Genomic DNA, 23,793 nt, shown 5'->3' with positions numbered 1-23,793 from the left:
TGTCGGATATCCTGTATAGCTCCTGAGCGATCACCTGATGCACCTCCACCTAATTACCGAGCATAATACAGTGAAGTATCACTAGCTTCAAGTCATGCCTACCCAGCTGGTATGGCTGACCTTTGGAATCCCTCCACCACTAAGCTTTGGGGAGGCAAATAGCTGTCAGAATCTGGTCCAGTCTTGGGTCAGTGTTGACCCTCTGAGTGTAGGAATGAGGGTCCTCTTTGGATGGTGGTAGCTGTAGAGCCGCCCTCACCCTTTCCAGACTAAAATCCATAATAGCTCCTAGGACCATGGTACGCCAGTTCTTCAGGTCTAGGTTCATGCCATGGACATGCTTGTAGGTAACCCAAGCATTGGCGTAGAACTTCCAAACCATCAGCACTCCAACTTTAGTTACAAGGTTGGTCAGAACTTCCCAACCTTGCCTCAAAACCAAACCAATTCATATGCATTCTAAATCTTGTCAAAACTCATCATTCAACACCTACAATCACATCCATATATTTCATCACTTACCACTCCATTTTCTCTGTCATTTCCACATCTAATTTATCATTCAATTCACTAATTCCTCAATCAAATCTCAGCAACCTTATTCATCAATAATATTCCACACATACAATCATCATTTATCATTTATCATCATTTTAACATTGCACCACAATCATATCTCAACCATACCATTTATTCAACTTCCATCAACATGCATAGAACACAATCACAATTCAAGCAACCATATAATCAATTCAATCCTATCCTATGGTCCACTAGCCTAAGTGTCCAAAAACAATACATATAACATAGAGAAAACTAAAACCATATCTTGGCTATTTCCCAATATACACCAAAACACCAAATTGAGTTCCAAACAAGCCTCAATCACCAACAATAATCCAAAGCTCTGAATCAACTCCAACAATCACAATTTCAAGCTATGCACAAGCAATATACCCAACATAAATCCTAGGGTTCATCAATAATCTTAATTTCATGAGGGTTTAAGGAAATCTTACCTTACCTACCACAAATTAGGGTGAAATTCAATAATTTCTCACTATTGTTTGGCACCTACACAACCAAATCACAAAAATTCACTCAAAACTAAAATCTTAAATTCGAAATTCATAAGAGTTGAGAAACGACGGGCTGGGTGAGAGCTTCACGTGGCCACAAACTGTTTGTGAATCGGAGCACTGTAATTTGAGTTACAAGCGAAAGAAGAAGGAGATGAATAGTGTTTCAATGGGGTTTTCTCTCTTCTTCCTCACTTCGCAGCTGCTGTTGTGTTTGTGTTATGAGGGTGAATGGGCTGAACTAGCCTTTAATGAGAGTATTTATATGTTGGGCTTGGGACCAACTTGGGTCTAATCCAACCCGTTAGTATTTTTGGCCGGTTTGGCCCAATTTTGGGCTAAACCTTTAGAATTAGCACCCAGTTTTCAACTTTAATTATTTTTCTAAGTTTTTCTACAATTTTTATTACTCTCACACAGTACCAGACAAATTTAAGCCAGTAGCGCCAGATAATTTACTAGTACGCGTTTTTACGCAATTTTTAGCAGAAAATTATATTTTCTAACTCGAAAAATTCTACTGAATTCAAATCTCACATCCAAATTTTAAAATTAAGACTTCAAAAATTTTGACCTATTTTTGGGCATTTAATTTATTATTATTTTAGGTTAATTAATTAGTTAATTATTTCCGGTTCTTACACTAACCTAAGAACTTATTTATAGACTTTTCTATGTCAATTGGCGATTAAACTTTGGCACATTACTTTTGTCAAAATTTGAATTTTGCAACCATATCCGCACTCTTTGCCTACTGTCAATTGGAACCTTCAGAAATTATTGAACTGCCAAAAAACTTAATAAAAAAAATATAACATCAATCTATAATTATTTCTTCACATAATAATTTTTTTCTTCTAAATAATAATATTTTTTTCTTAACACGCGGTAAATAGAAAGCACGTCTGATGAGCGAATATTTTATACGCTTTTTGACATCATTTTCATATAGTTTTTGTTAGGTTTTATTTAAGTTTTATAAAGTTTCATAGGTTTTCGTGCAAAATTCACATTTTTGGATTCTACTTTGATTTTGTGTGTTTTTATGCAATTTCAGGTATTTTTTGGCTAAAATTGAGGAGCTGGAGCAAAAGTCTGATTCAGGGGAAGAGAAAGCACTGCAGATGCTGTTAGGATCTAACCTCGTTGCACTCGAAAGCGTTTTTCTGGAGCTATAGATATCTAAATGGAGCGTTCTCAATGGCGTTATAAAGCTAACATCTAGGGCCTTCCAGAAATATATAATAGTCTATACTTTGATTCAGAATTGAAGGCCCAAATTTGGCGTTCAACGCCAGCCATCTACCCAAGTCCAGGAGTCTAACGCCCACAGAGAGGTGGCCAGCGTCCAACGCCCAGAAAGGTGTCCTTAGGCAGCGTTCAACACCCTAGATCCCTACTAGTACGTGGAGACCACTCAAGCTCAGCCCAAACACTTACCAAGTGGGACCCAAAAGTAGATTTTTGCACTACAAGCCTTAGTTAATCATATTTCTGTAATTCTTAGTTATGAGATTAGTATATATACAACAAAGATCACCCTTGTTAAGGATCTTTGCCCATTCGAACCTTTCATTGTATTTCTCTACCAGTATGATTCACTAAACCTCCTAGGTTAAGGTTAGGAGCTCTGCTGAGTTTTATGGATTAATAAAGTATTAATGTTCTATCTCAATTCGTGTTTGATTCTCTATTCTAAGATGTATCTTCGTTCTTCAACCTTATGAATGAGTTGAACCGACACAAAGTTATCTCTATTCTACATGGGTTCAGCGAGTGTCTTTCATCGGATATCAACGAACCACTAGCTTTATTATACATCTCTTTGATGACTAATCCACAACTTCGTTGGGAACTTCTCGAGACAACAATTTGGCTGAGGTATGGGGAGATTAGAGTCTTTGTGATAGAGGCTAGAACCAAAGACGCAGTATTCTCTGATCTGAAAGATTTGACCTTTTCGTGGGGTTTTGAGTAGGATTATCAAGGGGAATGATCTGCAGGAGCTTCACCCTCATTCAGACTGGATGCACACTAACCCTGGTGTTCAGCCTAGAGGAGAATCGGCAACCTCTCAAGAAAGGCATTGATCACATACAGCCTGCCATAGAAGGAATCATTCACAGTTGGAGTAGACAGTGAGACTGGATTAATCCCGAAGAACAAAGCACCTCTGAAGCCTTAACCATCTTCTTATCATTAGATTCACAACCACTGAGTAACGTTATCTTTACTTTACTTTTATGCACTTAATTAATCAAACAACTATTCTATCTGCCTGATTAAGATTTACAAAATAACCACTATTTGATCCAAGCCAACATTCCTCATGGGATCGACCCTGACTCACCTCAGGTATTACTTGGACGACCCAGTGCACTTGCTGGTTCAGCTGTATAGAGTGTGGGAATTCGTGCACCAAGTTTTTGGTGCCGTTGCTGGGGATTGTTCGAGTTTGAACAAACTAACGAATTTTTTTGTTGCTTAGATTAGGTATTGTCTTTAATTTTGTTTGAGTCTTTTATTGTCTTTTTCAAAAAAAAATTTTTTTTCAAAAATCTTTTCTTTTCTTTATTAATCTTTATCTTTTGTTTGAGTCTTTGTTCTTGTTCTTGTTAGAGTTCGAATTTCTTGCTTTCTTTTTCCAAAAATTTTCAAAAATAGTATTTTTTGTTTGAGTCTAGTGTCAAATCCTAAGTTTGATGTCCATTGTGTGTTCTTTAATTGCTTTAAATTTTTTGAGTTTGTTCTTGGTGTTCTTCTTGATCTTCAAGTTATTCTTATTTTTCTTCTTGTTTTGATCTTTAAAATTTTAAGTTTGGTGTCTTTAGGTATTTTTGTTTAAAATTTTCGAAACAAGAAAACACGTCTATTGCCACGCTTTTAAAGCGTGGCAAATAGTTGAAAAAAGCGTGGCGATAGCTTTTCATCACGCTTTTTGAGCTACCACCACGCTTTTGAAAGGGTGACCTCTGAAAGGATGGCGGTTGCTCTATCGCCACGTTTTTTTTTGCCACGCTTTTTTACAAATTGTCACTTTTAAAAGCGTGATTGTAGGTGAGAGATACGGCCACGCTTTTAAAGCGTGGCGATAGGAAGAGATACGACCATGGTTTAAAAGCGTGGCGATAGGTAGATATACAACCACGCTTTAAAAGCGTGGCGAAAGCCTTGTTAAATTAAAAAAAAAAGTCTTTTCCTTACTTGATCTTTATTACTACACTATAAGTTTTCAATCATTTTTTATTACCAAACCTACAAATATAGTATGCAGTTTTTATTACAAGATAAATCAAACAATAATTAGTGACATATATAATTTACTATAATTGTTTTATACATTAAAAAACTAATACTCAAATACAAAATAAATCTCGAGTTCAAATTCCAAAACTAAAAACCAAAGAAAAGTACAAAAACAATACAAGTTAGAACTGCTCATAATATATCAAATTACACTAATAGAGATGATCATCAGCCTAAATACTTAGTAAAAGATCAGAATCAACCTAAAACTGCTCCACTTTGTGCATTAAGCGTTCAAGTTATCCATTCCAATACTAGCCTGCAGCAAAATATCAAGAACAAATTGAACTAACAAAAATGATATATATAAAAATATTATAAGAAATAATCTAATTTATGCATGTATTAACAATTCCAAATTAAACCAGGTTCACATTTTACTATAAAAATTCATCAGCATTATTATGCTAACAGGAATAAAAATTCCAATCACTTTGCAGATCTATTTATCTTTATTATTACAAAAAGTAGTAAGCACCTAATGAGCAGCTTCTACCTAGCATCCATTTACAAATAATGGTATTCCAAACTCATAGTAAGTGAAAATTAGTGAAGAAAATGGATTGAACTACATTCTGAATCCATAAAGTTCACCATTTTGCCAATTTGCACTTGGCAGATATTGCACTCCCTTGGAAGTAAGGCTTGGAGGTTCTCATAACTTCTTCATAGGTTGGTCTCTTATAGTCTACTATCTATTAATCATTTAGCAAAAAAATTATATCCTTGGAGAGAGAGATAATAAATTCTCACTATTTTATTTTATTTTATTTAGAAAAAAATGACCCATAAGCGAGGATTATAAAATACTGTTAGATTGAACCACAGATAGCCAGAAATTGAATTGAGTGCTCACTGATTGGTAAATGCAAATCTAAAAGTACAATAACACGAAACTAAACTATGCTCAAAATACCAAATTAAATTATTGAACAACTATAAAGAAGATGCATTATTAGCTCTTTTTTCAAGCGACAATTATTTATTTGCAAAACCAATAAAGCAATAAGGTCGATGTAGAATGCTTACGGTATACCGGTGAGGGAAAAAATCTGCATCCTGTTGAAGAATCCAAGAAAGCAGTGAGATCAACCATGTCTTCAAGTTGGAACTTTATGCCAGTCTCCCCTTCAACCTGTCAAAGGCACAACTAAGCCATGAAGAAAATTGTATAGAGAGAGAGAGAGAGAGAGAGAGAGAGAGAGAGAGAGAGAGAGAGAGAGAGAGAGAGAGAGAGAGAGAGAGACCTCACGAACTGCAGTGCCAACAAAATCACCCTTGTCATCATCCAACATTCCAGCAGGCAATTCCAAAATAATTCTTCCAGTAGGAACCCTTGCCTGATAAATAAAAAATAATAAGCATAATATGGAACTCTAGTTTAAATGTTTGAAAAAAAAACATAATTCTCTCTGCAAGGATCCAACATCTAAGAACCTGTTCAGTAAGGACAGCATAAGTTTCACCATCTGATTCCAGAAGTATCAACACAGTCACAACAGGTCCTCTTGCAAATACAATACCTGGAACCTAATCACAGTTTACTTTATTATATATAAAGAAAGAAATCAGCATCAGGTGCAAGGTTAAAAAGTGTGGATAGATAAATGAATGAGATATTTGATACACAACCATCTAATATGCTAGGCATATTTGATTTGTAGGAATTATATGCACACGGATGTGAGATACCCATCTCAAGAATATAGGAATCTGACACACACGTGACCTCAGGTAGATGTTGAAGATTGCAAGTGCACAGAAATTACAAGCAAAAGAGGAATGATGGATGCCTAAGAACATAAGGTAAGAAGCAAAAGATCCTAATAGTTGTGCATTTTAGATACCACATAGCTTAAAATGTGTTATGCCTATGAATCAAATAATACATTGCTTGCCATGATGAGGAATCCAATTTTTGGATATTTAAGCACAATAAGCTATTTTTGAATAATATATATAGAGCATAACAGGTAAAATGTCTACTAGTTCATAGCCCCTTGCTAAAATGGAAACATAGACTGGCTTATAGCCCATACCTTCTTCCTCGTTTGTTTGTCATAAATGTCAACTTTAAATTTGAGAAACCCAATGCGCTTTCCAAACATGTCTACACCCTGTTTACATAAAAAAGAGTCCAACTAGTTTCGTTGATTTTGATTTGAGAACATGAATAAGACTAGAAGACTAATAGGTTAGTCAGTTACTTAAATTACCACTTAACAAGGCTTAATTATCAAAAATCATATCCACTTTTTAAAGACTGATGATGCAATTACCTTAATTAGAACTTGTCTCAGAGCCAAGGTGCAATCAGCTAGAATCCCAATTTGACTTTGCAAGTTATGCAACCATTGCTTGAATAAAAAGGAATCAATAGCATTCCTGCAATGAAAAACAACAAAAACCAAACCAAACCACCACAACTGAGACATGTTTATTATGTAGCATGATAACAAGAAGAAACTGTGTGCCTATCAATTCTCTTTTGCCATTACATCTCATGGGAACTTATCAAAACCTAGCATCTAATTGAACAAAACCTCCAATATCTAATTTTAGTAGCTGTCAAAACCTGCAGGGTATGAAAGAGGAAGAAAAGAATGCCTAAATCCATCTTTTAATATAATTATTCAGGACATTCCCTTCCTGAACAAACACACGTGAACTTGCAACACATATCTCACCCTGAAATCAAAACAAGAACAAAATGTTAAAGTGTCATTATAATGTGTAACCTGAGTTTCTTCATTATTAATTCACTTAAGAGAAATTTGACCTTGTTATATACTATGCCCAAGAGAGCAAGGCTAGCAGCTTTATCTACATCAGCATCATCAAATATTAGAAGAGGTGACTTTCCTACTAATTCCAGTGAAACTTGTTTCAAGTTGCTGCTAGCTGCAGCATGCATTATTTAACGGCCTACCTCCATCGAACCGGTGAAGCTGACCTGCACACACATAAAGCACAAAAATCAAAATATTAGCTGAGGTTAACTATACAAATCAAACAATGCTATAGTCAAGTTACATTGCGGTCAATTACACACTTAACTCGATACAATCAATACACACAAAAATTCTTTCAAAAATAAAACAATAAAAATGATATTCATTTTGGGTTATTTTAGTGGATCTACCTACCAATCTGATATTCAATTCAGTAACAAAGTAACAATATGCAGTTGAGGGAAAATCTTTACCTTCTAACACTTTAGTAGGGATGTACACCTTCTGGTTTGTTTGTAGAAGCTTCACAGGGACCTTGAAGATAGATTTCAAAGATGAAATCGCTTCGAGTTTTTCCTTAAATGATGTCACAAGATCTTTGTTAACTTCTTTCATACTGATATCTGAAACATGGCCATGGTCCATGCTTTTCAAAAGCTCCTTGGATTTTTTAATGTTGGTTTCCATGAAGTTCTTCCTTCTCTTATGCATATCCATTGAGAGATAGAACTCACAAACTTAAAGGAAAAGGAAAATTGTTAGCTGAAAAAAATCCCATCATATTGATGATAGGAAATCAGGACTTATGGCTAAACAAAATTCAATTTCAGTTGATATTATATACATCAAGGTTTCCGATCAATCATATTTCAAATTTGTTAGTTACATTTTAAGAATAATAGACTTAGACAATGTTAATTTTCAAAATTGTACATAGTTACTATATATTATATATTACAAGGAAAAATTCATGGTAGAAAAGAAAACAAAAATCTAAGTTACAAAAATTATGATATTTTGTTGGAAAAGATTAAGATTTTTTTTCTTTAACAGATTAAATAAATTTAAGAGGAAAAAAATAGTGCAAAAAAAATTTAAGCACAAGTTTATAGGCATCCACTTATATTTTTTCAAAGAAAAAATGAAAACAGAAAGCCTCAGAAATGAATACCATAAGTCCAAACCCCAACTGGTTAATCATAATGACCTATCAACCATTCCAGATCCAAGTTTCTAATCTGCAAAGTATATTTCTTATTTATCAACCATTCCACTTATATTTCTTATTCCAGATCCAAGATTTGCATGGTTATGTTAATTCAATCAACCATCATTTATTTGACACAAAATCATAGGATTCATGCTAGAATTAGTTGATTTTATGATTAATGCAGAGATCTTGTGAATTTGGTGATGCTTTGATTGGTGGTTTTGATTACTTATAGGTGGAGAAATGATAAAAAAAGAAAGAAACCAGGAAAGCGTTGCCTTACCAAAGTGTGGCCCATGGCCATAAAAGCGTGGCACTCACTCAAGGAATAGGGCCAGCGCTCGACCAAGGGAGCGCTTGACAAGGGCCAGCGCTCAATTGAAGAGAGCACTATGTTAACTCCTTCTACCTTTTTTGTGGCCTCACCAGAACAAAAGCAAGGCGCGACACTTATAATGGAAGCAGCCAAGGTTCGAAACCATGCACACAAAGGAGCGCTACACTACACCAAGCAAGGAAACTCCCAAAATGAAACGGCCAAGGCTCGAAGAGGGGCCCACAACGCATAGAAAGGGCGCTACGTTGCATCACACAACTGAGCGCTACTACAAGGAAATTGTTGGCCAAAGTGAAGCCACCAAGGCTCGAAGATGGAAACCATAGAAGCAAGAGAGTGCTACGTTGGAATTTTCCAACTGAGCGCTATGTATGAGGCTTGGCACAAGGAGCCAGTGAGCGCTACGTTACTTTTCCTCACTAAGCACTCCACTGGAGCTAGCCCCTGGTCCATTTTCAATAAAAAGCCATCTTGGATCCACTTCTTCACCAATTTGAAAAGCCCACTCCAAATTCTGAAAACCAAAAATAGAAAGTGTATAAATAGGAGTTAGTTTGATTTGTAAAGCACCCTTAGTCACCTTTTTTAGCACTTTTTTTTTAGATTACCTTTAGCTCATTTTTAGTTTTCACTTGAGTTTTCATTTAGAATTTGGGGAATTGGGATTGAGATCTACTTTTTCTTTCTGTTTGTTCTTGCTTCTGCAACTTCCATCTTCTGTTTTAAATTTTGGATTGAGATTGAAGGAATTCTGTTTCAAGTCTTGATCTGAAATTCCTCTTTGTTCTCCTTCTGCATAGTTTTGAGAATTAAGGAATTGGATGTGAATTTCATTTGCTGTTTCATTTAGATTTCTTCTGCAATTTATTTTCTGTTTGATCAAGAGAGAAATTGAGATCTAGATTTACTTTCTAATCTCATTGCTCTTCTTCGATCTTCAATTTCTCTTTCAGATTTCAAAATTGGGTTGAGTCTTCTTTCTGTTTTGTTTCTTCAAGCATTTTTCCATTTCTGTTTAGATCTTCTACAATTCACTTCATCTTCTACTTCTCTGATTGATTGCACTTGGTATTTTCTTGTTGAATTCTAAATCCCAGCTCCCAAAGCCCTTTACTATTCAAGTAATTTAAGTTTCTCAGCAATTTAGATTCATCAATTTACTTTTCTTGCACTTTACGCTTCAGCCATTTACATTTCTTGCAATCTAAGTTTCTGTCATTTACATTACTTGCACTTTAAGATTCATCTCTTTTATTTCTTTTGCACTTTACTATTCTGTCAATTTCCCCTCTCCCTCTTATTTTCATGCAATTTAGCTTCTGTTGATCACAATTCACTCAAATCATCAACTGTTGGCTTGACTAAATCAACCATCTAACTAAAATTACTCAATCTATCAATACGTGTGGGATCGACCTCACTCATGTGAGTAATTACTACTTGATGCGACCCGATACACTTGCCGGTGAGTTTTGTGTTGGAATCTGATTTCCACAGCATCAGGAGGCAACCCATGTTTTATATCCTTTCTTTTATGCATTTAACAGTAGTTAATAAAGCAAGATTCATGACAAATACTTAGGTGAATCTTTGTATGCAACATTGATGAGCGGATAATTTATACGCTTTTTGGCATTGTTTTTAGTATGTTTTTAGTAGAATCTAGTTACTTTTAGGGATGTTTTCATTAGTTTTTATGTTAAATTCACATTTCTGGACTTTACTATGAGTTTGTGTGTTTTTCTGTGATTTCAGGTATTTTCTGGCTGAAATTGAGGGACTTCAGCAAAAATCAGATTCAGAGGTTGAAGAAGGACTGCTGATGCTGTTGGATTCTGACCTCCCTGCACTCAAAATGAATTTTCTGTAGCTACAGAACTCAAAATGGTGCGCTTCCAATTGCGTTGGAAAGTAGACATCCAAGGCTTTCCAGCAATATATAATAGTCCATACTTTGTCCAAGTTTAGATGACGCAAACTGCCGTTCAACGCCAGCTCTCTGCCCAATTCTGGCGTCCAGCGCCAGAAACAAGTTGCAAAGTGGAGTTCAACGCCCAAACTGGCACAAAGGCTAGCGTTCAACTCCAAAAATGACCTCTCCACGTGTAGACTTCAAGCTCAGCCCAAGCACACACCAAGTGGGCCCCGGAAGTGGATTTATGCATCAATTACTTACTTCTGTAAACCCTAGTAGCTAGTTTATTATAAATAGGACCTTTTACTATTGTATTAGACATCTTTGGATTATCTTTTGATCTATTGATCACGTTTGGGGGCTGGCCATTCGGCCATGCCTGGACCTTCATTACTTATGTATTTTCAACGGTAGAGTTTCTGCACTCCATAGATTAAGGTGTGGAGCTCTGCTGTTCCTCAAAGATTAATGCAAAGTACTACTGTTTTCTATTCAATTAATCTTATTTCGCTTCTAAGATATTCATTCGCACTTCAACCTGAATGCGATGAACGTGACAATCATCATCATTCCCTATGAACGCGTGCCTGACAACCACTTCCGTTCTACATTAGATTGAATGAGTATCTCTTAGATCTCTTAATCAGAATCTTCGTGGTATAAGCTAGATTGATGGCGGCATTCATGAGAGTCCGGAAAGTCTAAACCTTGTCCGTGGTATTCCGAGTAGGACTCTGGGATTGAATGACTGTGATGAACTCCAAACTCGTGAGTGCTGGGCGTAGTGACAGACGCAAAAGGATAGTAAATTCTATTCCAGTATGATCGAGAACCTCCAAGATGATTAGCCATGCAGTGACAGCGCATCGGACCATTTTCACAGAGAGGAATAGGATGCAACCAACGACAAGGGTGATGCCTCTAGACGATTAGCCGTGCTGTGACAGAGCATTTGGACCATTTTCTCGAGAGGATTGAAAGTAGCCATTGGCACCGGTGACATCCTTACATAAAGCCAGCCATAGAAAGGAGTAAGACGGATTGGATGAAGACAGCAGGAAAGCAGAGGTTCAGAGAAATGAATGCATCTCCATACGCTTATCTGAAATTCTCACCAATGATTTACATAAGTATTTCTATTCTTATTTTAGTATTAATTTCAAAAACTCCATAACTATTTTATATCCGCCTGACTGAGATTTACAAGGTGACCATAGCTTGCTTCATACCAACAATCTCCGTGGGATCGACCCTTACTCACGTAAGGTTTATTACTTGGACGACCCAGTGCACTTGCTGGTTAGTTATGCGAAGTTGTGAAGATATGTTTAGACTATGGTTCTGTGCATCCGTTTTTGGTGCCATCGCCAGGGAATCAATTTCGAACAATAATTCACAACCTGAGTAACAATTTCGCATACCAAGTTTTTGGCGCCGTTGCCGGGGATTGTTCGAGTTTGGACAACTGACGGTTCATCTTGTTGCTCAGATTAGGTAACTTTCTTTTTGTTTTCTTTTCAAAAAGTTTTCAAAAATCTTTCAAAAATCTCTCCTTTGTTTTCGAAAAAAATACAAAAAAAAATTAGAAAATCATAAAAATCAAAAATATTTTGTGTTTCTTATTTGAGTCTTGAGTCATGTTATAAGTTTGATGTCAATTGCATGTTCATCTTGCATTTTTCGAAAAAATTCATGCATTCATAGTGTTCTTCATGATCTTCAAGTTGTTCTTGGTAAGTCTTCTTGTTTGATCTTTGCATTTGCATGTTTTGTGTCTTTTCTTATTTTTCATATGCATTCCTGAATTCTTTATGTCTAAGCATTAAAGAATTCTAAGTTTGGTGTCTTGCATGTTTTCTTTGCATTAAAAATTTTTCAAAAATGTGTTCTTGATGTTCATCATGATCTTCATAGTGTTCTTGGTGTTCATCTTGACATTCATAGCATTCTTGCATGCATTCATTATTTTGATCCATAACTTTCATGCATTGCATCATTTTTCTTGTTTTTCTCTCTCATCATAAAAATTCAAAAATAAAAAAAAATATCTTTCCCTTTTTCTCTCTTAAAATTTCGAAAATTAGATTTGACTTTTTCAAAAATTTTTAAAATCTAGTTGTTTTTATGAGTCAAATCAAATTTTCAATTTAAAAAAAAATCTTATCTTTTTCAAAATATTTTTCAAAAATCAAATCTTTTTTCAATTTTTTTTAGTTATTTTCGAAAATTCCAAAAATATTTTTCAAAAATCTTTTTCTTAATTTTACATCATATTTTCGAAAATAACATCATCAATTAATGTTTTGATTCAAAAATTTCAAGTTTGTTACTTACTTGTTAAGAAAGATTCAAACTTTAAGTTCTAGAATCATATCTTGTGATTTCTTGTGAATCAAGTCATTAATTGAGATTTTAAAAATCAAATCTTTTTCAAAAACTAATTTCTATCATATCTTTTCAAAAATATCTTCTTATCTTACCTTTTTCAAAAAAGTGATTGCAAAATATCTTTTCTAACTTCCTAACTTCTTATCTTTTCAAAATTTGTTTCAACTAACTAACTAACTTTTTGTTTGTTTGTTACCTTTTTCAAAACTACCTAACTAACTCTCTCTCTCTAATTTTTGAAAAAATCTTTCCTCTTTTTCAAAATTTCTTTTTAATTAGACTAATTATTTTATTTTTTATTTGAATTTTTGAAAAAACTACTAACCTTTTTCAAAAACTATTTTCGAAAATCACTAACTCTTTTTCAAAAATTATTTTCGAAAATTCTCTCCTCCTCTCATCCCCTTCTATTTATTTATTCATCTACTAACACTTCTCTTCATCTCACACCTCTGCTCCTATCATCACCTTTGTGTTTGGATTCTTCATTCTTCTTCACCCCTATTCCTTTTCTTCTTCTACTAACAATAAGGAACCTCTTTACTGTGACATAGAGGATTCCTCTTCTTTTCTTTTTCTCTTCTCTTTCTTATGAGCAAGGACAAAGAAAAAGGCATTCTTGTTGAAGCTGATCCAGAACCTGAAAGGACTCTGAAGAGAAAACTAAGAGAAGCTAAATTACAAGAATCCAGAGATAACCTTATTGAAAATTTCGAACAAGTAAAGGAGATGGTAGCCGAACCCAACAACAATAATGCAAGGAGAATGCTTGGTGACTTTACTGCACCTAATTCCAATTTACATGGAAGAAGCATCTCCATTCCTACCATTGGAGCAAACAATTTTGAGCTGAAACCTCAGCTAGTTTCTCTGATGTAGCAGAACTGCAAGTTTCATGGACTTCCATCTGAAGATCCTTTTCAGTTCTTAACTGAATTCTTGCATATCTGTGATACTGTTAAGACTAATGGAGTAAATCCTCAAGTCTACAGGCTCATGCTTTTCCCTTTTGCTGTAAGAGACAGAGCTAGAATATGGTTGGACTCTCAACCCAAAGACAGCTTGAACTCTTGGGATAAGCTGGTCACGGCTTTCTTAGCCAAGTTCTTTCCTCCTCAAAAGCTGAGCAAGCTTAGAGCGGATGTTCAAACCTTCAGACAGAAAGAAGGTGAATCCCTCTATGAAGCTTGGGAAAGATACAAGCAGCTGACCAAAAAGTGTCCTTCTGACATGCTTTCAGAATGGACCATCCTGGATATATTCTATGATGGTTTATCTGAGCTATCAAAGATGTCATTGGATACTTCTGCAGGTGGATCCATTCACCTAAAGAAAACGCATGCAGAAGCTCAAGAACTCATTAACATGGTTGCTAATAATATAACCAGTTCATGTACACTTCTGAGAGGAATTCTGTGAGCAATGGGACGCCTCAGAGGAAGGGAGTTCTTGAAATTGATACTTTGAATGTCATATTGGCTCAGAACAAAATATTGACTCAGCAAGTCAATATGATTTCTCAGAGTCTGACTGGAATGCAAGCTGCATCCAACAGTACTCAAGAGGCTTCTTATGGAGAAGAAGCTTATGATCCTGAGAACCCTGCAATAGTAGAGGTAAATTACATGGGTGAACCATATGGAAACACCTATAATCCCTCCTGGAGAAATCATCCAAATCTCTCATGGAAGGATCAAAAGCCTCAACAAGGCTTTAATAATGGTGGAAGAAACAGGTTTAACAATAATAAACCTTTTCCATCATCCACTCAGCAACAGACAGAGAACTCTGAACAAAATACCTCTAATTTAGCAAACTTAGTCTCTGATCTGTCCAAGGCTACTGTAAGTTTCATGAATGAAACAAGATCTTCTATTAGAAATTTGGAAGCACAAGTGGGCCAGCTGAGTAAAAGGATCACTGAAATCCCTCCTAGTACTCTCCTAAGCAATACAGAAGAGAATCCAAAAGGAGAGTGCAAGGCCATTGAATTGATCACAATGACCGAACCTGTAAGGGAAGGAGAGGACGTGAATCCCAAGGAGGAAGACCTCCTGAGATGTCCAATGATCAATAAGGAGCTTCCCTCTGAGGAACCAAAGGACTCTGAGGCTCAATTAGAGACCATAGGGATTCCATTGAACCTCCTTATGCCATTCATGAGCTCTGATGAGTACTCCTCTTCTGAAGAGAATGAGGATGTTATTGAAGAGCAAGCTGCCAAGTTCCTTGGTGCAATCATGAAGCTGAATGCCAAATTATTTGGCATTGAAGCTTGGGAAGATGAACCTCCCTTGTTCACCAATGAACTAAATGATCTGGATCAACTGACATTGCCTCAGAAGAAATAGGATCCTGGAAAGTTCTTAATACCTTGCACCATAGGCACCATGATCTTTAAAGCTCTGTGTGACCTGGGGTCAGGGATAAACCCCATGCCCCTCTCTGTAATAGAAAAACTGGGAATCTATGGGGTGCAAGCTGCTAAAATCTCATTAGAGATGGCAGACAATTCAAGAAAATAGGCTTATGGACAAGTAGAGGACGTGTTAGTAAAGGTTGAAGGCCTTTACATCCCTGCTGATTTCATAGTCCTGGATATTGAAAAGGAAGAGGATGAATCCATCATCCTAGGAAGACTTTTCCTAGCCACAGCAAGAGCTGTGATTGATGTGGACAGAGGAGAATTGATCCTTCAATTAAATGAGGACAACCTTGTGTTTACAACTCAAGGATCTCTCTCTGCATCCATGGAGAGGAAGCATAAAAAGCTTCTCTCAAAGCAGAGTCAAACAAAGCCCCCAAAGTCAAACTCTAAGTTTGGTGTTGGGAGGCCACAACCAAACTCTAAGTTTGGTGTCAAACCCCCATATCCAAACTCTAAATTTGGTGTTGGGAGGTCTCAACAAAGCTCTGCACATTTGTGAGGCTCCATGAGAGCCCACTGTCAAGCTATTGACATTAAAGAAGCGCTTGTTGGGAGGCAACCCAATGTTTATTTATCTAATTTTATTTTTGTTTTTCATGTTTTCTTAGGTTCATGATCATGTGGAGTCACAAAATAAACGAAAAATTTAGAAACAGAATCAAAAATAGCGGAAGAAAAATCACACCCTGGAGGAAGCACCAGTCTGGCGTTCAACGCCAGAACAGAGCATGGTTCTGGCGCTGAACGCCCAAAATGGGCAGTATCTGGGCGCTGAACGCCCAAAATGGGCAGCATCTGGGCGCTGAACGCCAGAATTGCACCCTGGAGAAGAGCTGGCGCTGAACGCCCAGAACAAGCATGGTTCTGGCATTCAACGCCAGAAATGGGCAACAAATGGGCATTGAACGCCCAAAATGGGCACCAACCTGGCGCTGAACGCCTAGAGTTGTGTGCAAGGGCATTTTACATGCCTAATTTGGTGCAAGGTTGTAAATCCTTGAACACGTCAGGATCTGTGGACCCCACGGGATCATCTCAGGATCTGTGGACCCCACAGGATCATCTCAGGATCTGTGGACCCCACAGGATCCCCACCTACCTCCACTCACTCTCTTCTTTCTTCTCAATCATCCTCTATTCCCAATAAACACTCTTCCCCAAAACCCTTCACCACTCATATCCACCCACTCTTCCCCATAAACCTACCCAAAAAAAAAAAAACTCCACCTACCTTCAAAATTCAAATCAATTTCCCACCCAAACCCACCCATATGGCCGAACCTTAACCTCCTCCCTTCCCTATATAAAGCCTTCCATTCTTCTTCATTTTCACACAACACAACCCTCTCTTTCCCTTCTTGGCCGAAACACACCTCCCCCCTCTTCTCCATATTTTCTTCTTCTTCATCTAATTCTTTCTTTTCTTGCTCGAGGGCGAGCAATATTCTAAGTTTGGTGTGGTAAAAGCATAAGCTTTTTGTTTTTCCATTACCATTGATGGCACCTAAGACCGGAGAATCCTCTAGAAAAGGGAAAGGGAAGACAAAAGCTTCCACCTCCGAGTCATGGGAGATGGAAAGATTCATCTCCAAAGCTCATCAAGACCACTTCTATGATGTTGTGGTCAAGAAGAAGGTGATCCCTGAGGTCCCTTTCAAACTCAAGAGGCACAGGAAGCTCATCACCATGAGATCCCGGAGATGCCTCAAATGCATTTTCCTCCACAAAACTATTGGGAGCAAATCAACACCTCCCTAGGAGAATTAAGTTCCAACATGGGACAACTAAGGGTGGAATATCAAGAGCACTCCATCATCCTTCATGAAATAAGAGAAGATCAAAAAGCAATGAGGGAGGAGCAACAAAGACAAGGAAGAGATATAGAAGAGCTCAAGGACATCATTGGTTCCTCAAGAAGAAAACGCCACCATCACTAAGGTGGACTCATTCCTTGTTCTTACATTCTCTGTTTTTCGTTTTCTATGTTAAGTGCTTATCTGTGTTTGTGTCTTCATTACATGATCATTAGTAGTTAGTAACTTTGTCTTAAAGTTATGAATGTCCTATGAATCCATCACCTCTCTTAAATGAAAAATGTTTTAATTCAAAAGAACAAGAAGTACATGAGTTTCAAATTTATCCTTGAACTTAGTTAAATTATATTGATGTGGTGACAATGCTTCTTGTTTTCTGAATGAATGCCTGAACAGTGCATATGTCTTTTGAAGTTGTTGTTTAAGAATGTTAAATATGTTGGCTCTTGAAAGAATGATGACAAGGAGACATGTTATTTGATAATCTAAAAAATCATAAAAATGATTCTTGAAGCAAGAAAAAGCAGCAAAGAACAAAGCTTGCAGAAAAAAAAGGGCGAAAAAAAATAGAAAGAAAAAGAAAAAGCAAGCAGAAAAAGCCAAAGCTCTTAAAACAAAGAGGCAAGAGCAAAAAGCCAATAACCCTTAAAACCAAAAGGCAAGGGCAAATAAAAAGGATCCCAAGGCTTTGAGCATCAGTGGATAGGAGGGCCTAAAGGAATAAAATCCTGGTCTAAGCGGCTAAACCAAGCTGTCCCTAACCATGTGCTTGTGGCGTGTAGGTGTCAAGTGAAAACTTGAGACTGAGCGGTTAAAGTCAAGGTCCAAAGCAAAAAAAGAGTGTGCTTAAGAACCCTGGACACCTCTAATTGGGGACTTTAGCAAAGCTGAGTCACAATCTGAAAAGGTTCACCCAATTATGTGTCTGTGGCATTTATGTATCCGGTGGTAATACTGGAAAACAAAGTGCTTAGGGCCACGGCCAAGACTCATAAAGAAGCTGTGTTCAAGAATCATCATACTGAACTAGGAGAGTCAATAACACTATCTGAACTCTGAGTTCCTATAGAAGCCAATCATTCTGAACTTCAATGGATAAAGTGAGATGCCAAAACTATTCAAGAAGCAAAAAGCTACAAGTCCCGCTCATCTGATTGGAGCTATGTTTCATTGATAGTTCGGAATTTATAGTATATTCTCTTCTTTTTATCCTACTTGATTTTCAGTTGCTTGGGGACAAGCAACAATTTAAGTTTGGTGTTGTGATGAGCGGATAATTTATACGCTTTTTGGCATTGTTTTTAGTATGTTTTTAGTAGAATCTAGTTACTTTTAGGGATGTTTTCATTAGTTTTTATGTTAAATTCACATTTCTGGACTTTACTATGAGTTTGTGTGTTTTTCTGTGATTTCAAGTATTTTCTGGCTGAAATTGAGGGACTTGAGCAAAAATCAGATTCAGAGGTTGAAGAAGGACTGCTGATGCTGTTGGATTCTGACCTCCCTGCACTCAAAATGGATTTTCTGGAGCTACAGAACTCAAAATGGCGCGCTTCCAATTGCGTTGGAAAGTAGACATCCAGGGCTTTCCAGAAATATATAATAGTCCATACTTTTCTCAAGTTTAGACGATGCAAACGGGCGTTCAACGCCAGCTCTCTGCCCAATTCTGGCGTCCAGCGCCAGAAACAAGTTGCAAAGTGGAGTTCAACGCCCAAACTGGCACAAAGGCTGGCGTTCAACTCCAAAAATGACCTCTCCACGTGTAGACTTCAAGCTCAGCCCAAGCACACACCAAGTGGGCCCCGGAAGTGGATTTATGCATCAATTACTTACTTCTGTAAACCCTAGTAGCTAGTTTATTATAAATAGGACCTTTTACTATTGTATTAGACATCTTTGGATTATCTTTTGATCTATTGATCACGTTTGGGGGCTGGCCATTCGGCCATGCCTGGACCTTCATTACTTATGTATTTTCAACGGTAGAGTTTCTGCACTCCATAGATTAAGGTGTGGAGCTCTGCTGTTCCTCAAAGATTAATGCAAAGTACTACTATTTTCTATTCAATTCATCTTATTTCGCTTCTAAGATATTCATTCGCACTTCAACCTGAATGCGATGAACGTGACAATCATCATCATTCCCTATGAACGTGTGCCTGACAACCACTTCCGTTCTACATTAGATTGAATGAGTATCTCTTAGATCTCTTAATCAGAATCTTCGTGGTATAAGCTAGATTGATGGCGGCATTCATGAGAGTCCGGAAAGTCTAAACCTTGTCCGTGGTATTCCGAGTAGGACTCTGGGATTGAATGACTGTGACGAACTCCAAACTCGTGAGTGCTGGGCGTAGTGACAGACGCAAAAGGATAGTAAATTCTATTCCAGTATGATCGAGAACCTCCAAGATGATTAGCCATGCAGTGACAGCGCATCGGACCATTTTCATAGAGAGGAATATGATGCAACCAACGACAAGGGTGATGCCTCCAGACGATTAGCCGTGCTGTGACAGAGCATTTGGACCATTTTCCCGAGAGGATTGAAAGTAGCCATTGGCACCGGTGACATCCTTACATAAAGCCAGCCATAGAAAGGAGTAAGACGGATTGGATGAAGACAGCAGGAAAGCAGAGGTTCAGAGGAATGAATGCATCTTCATACGCTTATCTGAAATTCTCACCAATGATTTACATAAGTATTTCTATCCTTATTTTAGTATTAATTTCGAAAACTCCATAACTATTTTATATCCGCCTGACTGAGATTTACAAGGTGACCATAGCTTGCTTCATACCAACAATCTCCGTGGGATCGACCCTTACTCACGTAAGGTTTATTACTTGGACGACCCAGTGCACTTGCTGGTTAGTTATGCGAAGTTGTGAAGATATGTTTAGACCATGGTTCTGTGCATCCGTTTTTGGTGCCATCGCGAGGGAATCAATTTCGAACAATAATTCACAACCTGAATAACAATTTCGCATACCAAACATATAGTGAACAACAAGTTTGGTGTTTAAGGCACACTAAGAGGGCATGTACACAAATCATATCATGCCAATCTTAGAGTCTTAATCAACTCTTTTTACACTAGATGGTCACAAACTAAGTTTGGTGTCACCAATGTTGCATACATGAACACGAAATAAGTCAGTTGGTTTGCATTCATGAATAGCATTTAGTTGTTTGAATTGAAAAATTTAAAAAGTAGTTAGCCTCTCATTTCTACTTTTGCCGCCACCATTCAAACTAATTTTTAATTCCTTTTGTCTTGCATGGGAAATGAAGGGAAGATTGGATGGAATTGATGGGACAACCCAAGAAGAGGGGTTTGGCCACTTCAAAAAGGGGGACTAGCCACATGTTTTCGCATAAGGTGCCTTGGGAAGTGTTGCCATGCAACATTGAAGGGAGAATACCTTGGAAACCGAACCAACCACATCATAAAAGTAGTGATCCTTGTGCCCATCCCATGCCAAACCCCAACCGTCCACTATTAACCTACACCATCATTCTACACCCTTCATTTAACCACCATTCTCCTATAGAAATGACTTCTTTTTCCATCGAAAGCACTCGAGACACCCTCTCTTCACTTAGCCAAATTCTATCATCAACCCATACTTCTCAACCTCTCTATATATCATTTCTTATCTATGGCATCACCCAGCTCCAAAAGAAGAAAAGGGAAGGAGCCTATGGAGCAACGCCCCTTTGATGAATGGAAATTCAGAACCTTGCACCATGTATTGCAATTCGGGTGGATGGCTGATAAAGAGGTAATTTATGAGCTGAATTTTCAAGTCAGAGATAACGAATATCCAAAAATCACAGAGAAGGTCAAGAAGAGAAGATGGGAACTCCTTACTAAACCAGTCACGAGAGTAAGCGCAAATCTCGTTAGAGAGTTTTATGCAAATGCAATACGGCAAGACAAGGAGGATGAATCCTATAAAAGTTTTCTGAGGGGAACAATAGTGGACTTTAGTCCAATGGCCATCATGAGGGTGTTGAAGCTATGAACCATACCATTTGAGGAAGAAATCTATCAATCCCGAATATATGGTGAACCCAACTATGACCAGATTGTGCAAGATATTTGTGTACAAGGAACTGACTGGGTAAGAGACCCCCGTGGAAAGCCCAGATTCATTAAAAGAGGGGATCTTATCCCTGAAGCTAAGGGATGGTTCGAAATTGTAAGGAGATCCATCCTTCCTGCCGGAAACAACTCGGAGGTGAATCGCAAGAGAGCGACAATGGTGCAATGTATACTAAAAGGAGGGAAAATCAAGGTTCATGAACTCATAGCTCAAGGCATTCAGAAGCTGGCCGAGAAAAATGATCGTGGAGGAAGGTTAGGCTACCCCAGCACCTTTTTTTGTTTATGTGAGAAGGCTGGGGTAGTGTTTGAGGATGAAGACAATGAGTGGGTGAAGGTTGGTATCCCAATCACCACTCGACGAATGCGCTATGACGCACCACCCCAACCTCAACGAAGGTCAAGAAAGAGAGCAGTGCTACAAGTGTTAGAAGGACAAGCATCAGAGGAACAACTCCCAGCCACTTTGGACATGCATCAAATGTAGGAAGCTATTGAAGGCTTGTCAAGACAATATGTATAAAACCAAGAGGCGCAGAGGGAGCTCCAACTACAAATGATGGATCGCCAAGAAGAATCATTCTCTAAATAGATGAATCAATAAGAGGAATGGCAAAGGCAATTGATAGAGCAGCAACTAGAACACGGAAGACAGTGGGGTGAATCCTTCAACATGATGAACCAAAAGCCGGATCAACAACAAGAAGCCATCCAAAAGTTAATCAACATCTAAGCACACCAAGGTGCACACATTCATGAGATGCATCAAAAGCAAATGGAACAAGCAGACATATTTGATGAGTATAGAGCATTCTCAGAAAGAGTTTATCTAAGTATGACTGCATATGATATAAATACTCAAGCCATGATTGGATACTTAGTTAGACAGCTGCCCGTATTGAACCCTGGGGTCACAAAATATGAGGACGTCCAGGAGGAATTGTCACAGGTGGAAAAAGAAAAAGCAGAAAGAAGTCATGAATCAGTGAGAAAGGCACTAGAGGATTAGAAAAAGGCTAGGCTGGCATGAATGCAAGGAAGCACAAGTGGACACAAAGAGGGAACCCCAAAGAAAAAGGACAAGCAAGAGGAAGGACATGAGCATCCCAGCAGATAAAAGGTGGTGGAGCTTCTTTTTTTTCTTCTCTCTTTCAAGTTTAAATAAGGAAAATCATGTATGAAATAGAACATGCTTCCATAATAGCTTAGGAATTGTTAATTTTGTCTTTAAGGTTTTATTTCTTTAGTCTATGTTTGACTAGCTAGCTCCCTGTTTCCATCCTATCTTGCTTAAGTGTATGCTTGTCCTTTGAGCTAAATGAAAGAGAATGTTATGAAAAACAAGAGTGGAGTTCATATTATGAAGTAAAGTCCCAATGTTTGTGGTGTGGTAATTGATTAGCTAAGTTGGTTCACCAACAAGGTATAAGGGCAATTATGTGTTTTGAATCATATGCTTGAGGCACATCCTATGAGACTAGCTAAATAACAAGATCCTAATAAGAAAAAGAGAAAGAAAAGTTAGAGTATGAAAAAAGAAAGAGAAAAAAAATAAGAAATAAGTCTAGGCACCAAAGGTTTGAATCTTGAGGCATGTGTCTGTGGTGCTCTTGAGCAAAGGATCTGCTTGGATGACTAAGTTCTTAGGAGTGTTTTATCACTTGGTAACTTGGATTAACTAACTCGGGATTATCAACTGAAAATTCACTATCAAGAGGAACCTTGCTACAAAGCACTTAGTAACCCAAAGAGGTGCTGGACACCAAGGCCTCAAGAAAGAAGATAACAAACCATATGCCTGTAGTGTGTATGTGTGGGGGAGAGACTTGAGAGAGTAGGTCCTTAGGGGTGTTTCAACACCTAGCACTTTGAACCAAATGGTTCGGGAGTGTTGGCTGAAAACTTATCTTAAAGAGTTGTCCCCTCACAAAGCACTTAGCCTAAGAAAGCAATAAACCCTAAAAAAAAGGAGGAGGGGGGGAAATCATTGAATAAGGATCTCATAGGATGCAATCAAGTGAGTGTTCAAGGGCATGATAAGGACCTGGAAACCAGCAAAGGCATGAACCTAAGTTGCTATGCATGAAACCCCATGAACCAAGGAACTGACTTCTATAATAAGGACTTGTTTCTCTTATTCTTTCATTCATCATTCTTATGTTTCAGTACATGCTTAGGGACAAGCAAGCTTTAAGTTTGGTGTTGTGATGTCAGGACATCTTGGCCAGTTTTACTAGCCTTTTCTTTACTATTTTTAGGTAGTTTCATGCATTTTCTTAGGAAATAAGCAAGTTTTGGGAGAATGTACACTTACATCTTGATTCAAGCAAACATTGTGAACTTTACATGATTTCATGAGAATAATACATGAATTGAATGACAATTTAAATAATCCAAGATCTCATGACCTAGAGCAAAGCTTTGATGCACCTTGTTTATTTGATTTCAGGACAAAGGAAGTATAGAAGAACC

At 37.5% G+C, this 23,793-nt stretch overlaps 1 protein-coding gene and 1 non-coding gene across 2 annotated transcripts; both read right to left on the bottom strand.

Moving 5' to 3' along the window:
- Positions 1 to 4,975: 4,975 nt before the first annotated feature.
- On the bottom strand, positions 4,976 to 7,299 carry LOC107611869 (nudix hydrolase 14, chloroplastic-like). Its single transcript, XM_021111505.2, has 8 exons — positions 7,165 to 7,299; positions 7,045 to 7,073; positions 6,665 to 6,770; positions 6,425 to 6,502; positions 5,823 to 5,915; positions 5,633 to 5,725; positions 5,422 to 5,520; positions 4,976 to 5,080 (listed from the first exon to the last, which is right to left on the bottom strand). The coding sequence occupies exons 1-8, from the start codon at positions 7,297 to 7,299 to the stop codon at positions 4,976 to 4,978; spliced, it is 738 nt and encodes a 245-aa protein (XP_020967164.2).
- Positions 7,300 to 14,095: 6,796 nt separating this feature from the next.
- Positions 14,096 to 14,203, bottom strand: LOC148578460 (small nucleolar RNA R71). The gene has a single exon (XR_015904277.1). It is a non-coding gene; the product is annotated as a small nucleolar RNA R71 (small nucleolar RNA).
- Positions 14,204 to 23,793: the final 9,590 nt, after the last annotated feature.

The sequence above is a fragment of the Arachis ipaensis genome, chromosome B1 (genome assembly GCF_059453495.1).
Source record: "Arachis ipaensis isolate K30076 ecotype BB chromosome B1, ASM5945349v1, whole genome shotgun sequence".
Lineage (NCBI taxonomy): Eukaryota > Viridiplantae > Streptophyta > Magnoliopsida > Fabales > Fabaceae > Arachis > Arachis ipaensis.
This window is presented reverse-complemented; position numbering and strand designations above follow the sequence as displayed.

What these genes read in the sequence shown, in the direction of transcription:
- LOC107611869 (XM_021111505.2), bottom strand. Translation starts at nt 7,299, where the DNA reads ATGCATGCTGCAGCTAGCAGCAACTTGAAACAAGTTTCACTGGAATTA. An exon ending in TGTGTTGCAAGTTCACGTGT is followed by an intron (nt 6,771 to 7,044) that starts GTTTGTTCAGGA and finishes TTTTCATTGCAG; the next exon opens with GAATGCTATTGATTCCTTTT. An exon ending in TGAGACAAGTTCTAATTAAG is followed by an intron (nt 6,503 to 6,664) that starts GTAATTGCATCA and finishes TTATGTAAACAG; the next exon opens with GGTGTAGACATGTTTGGAAA.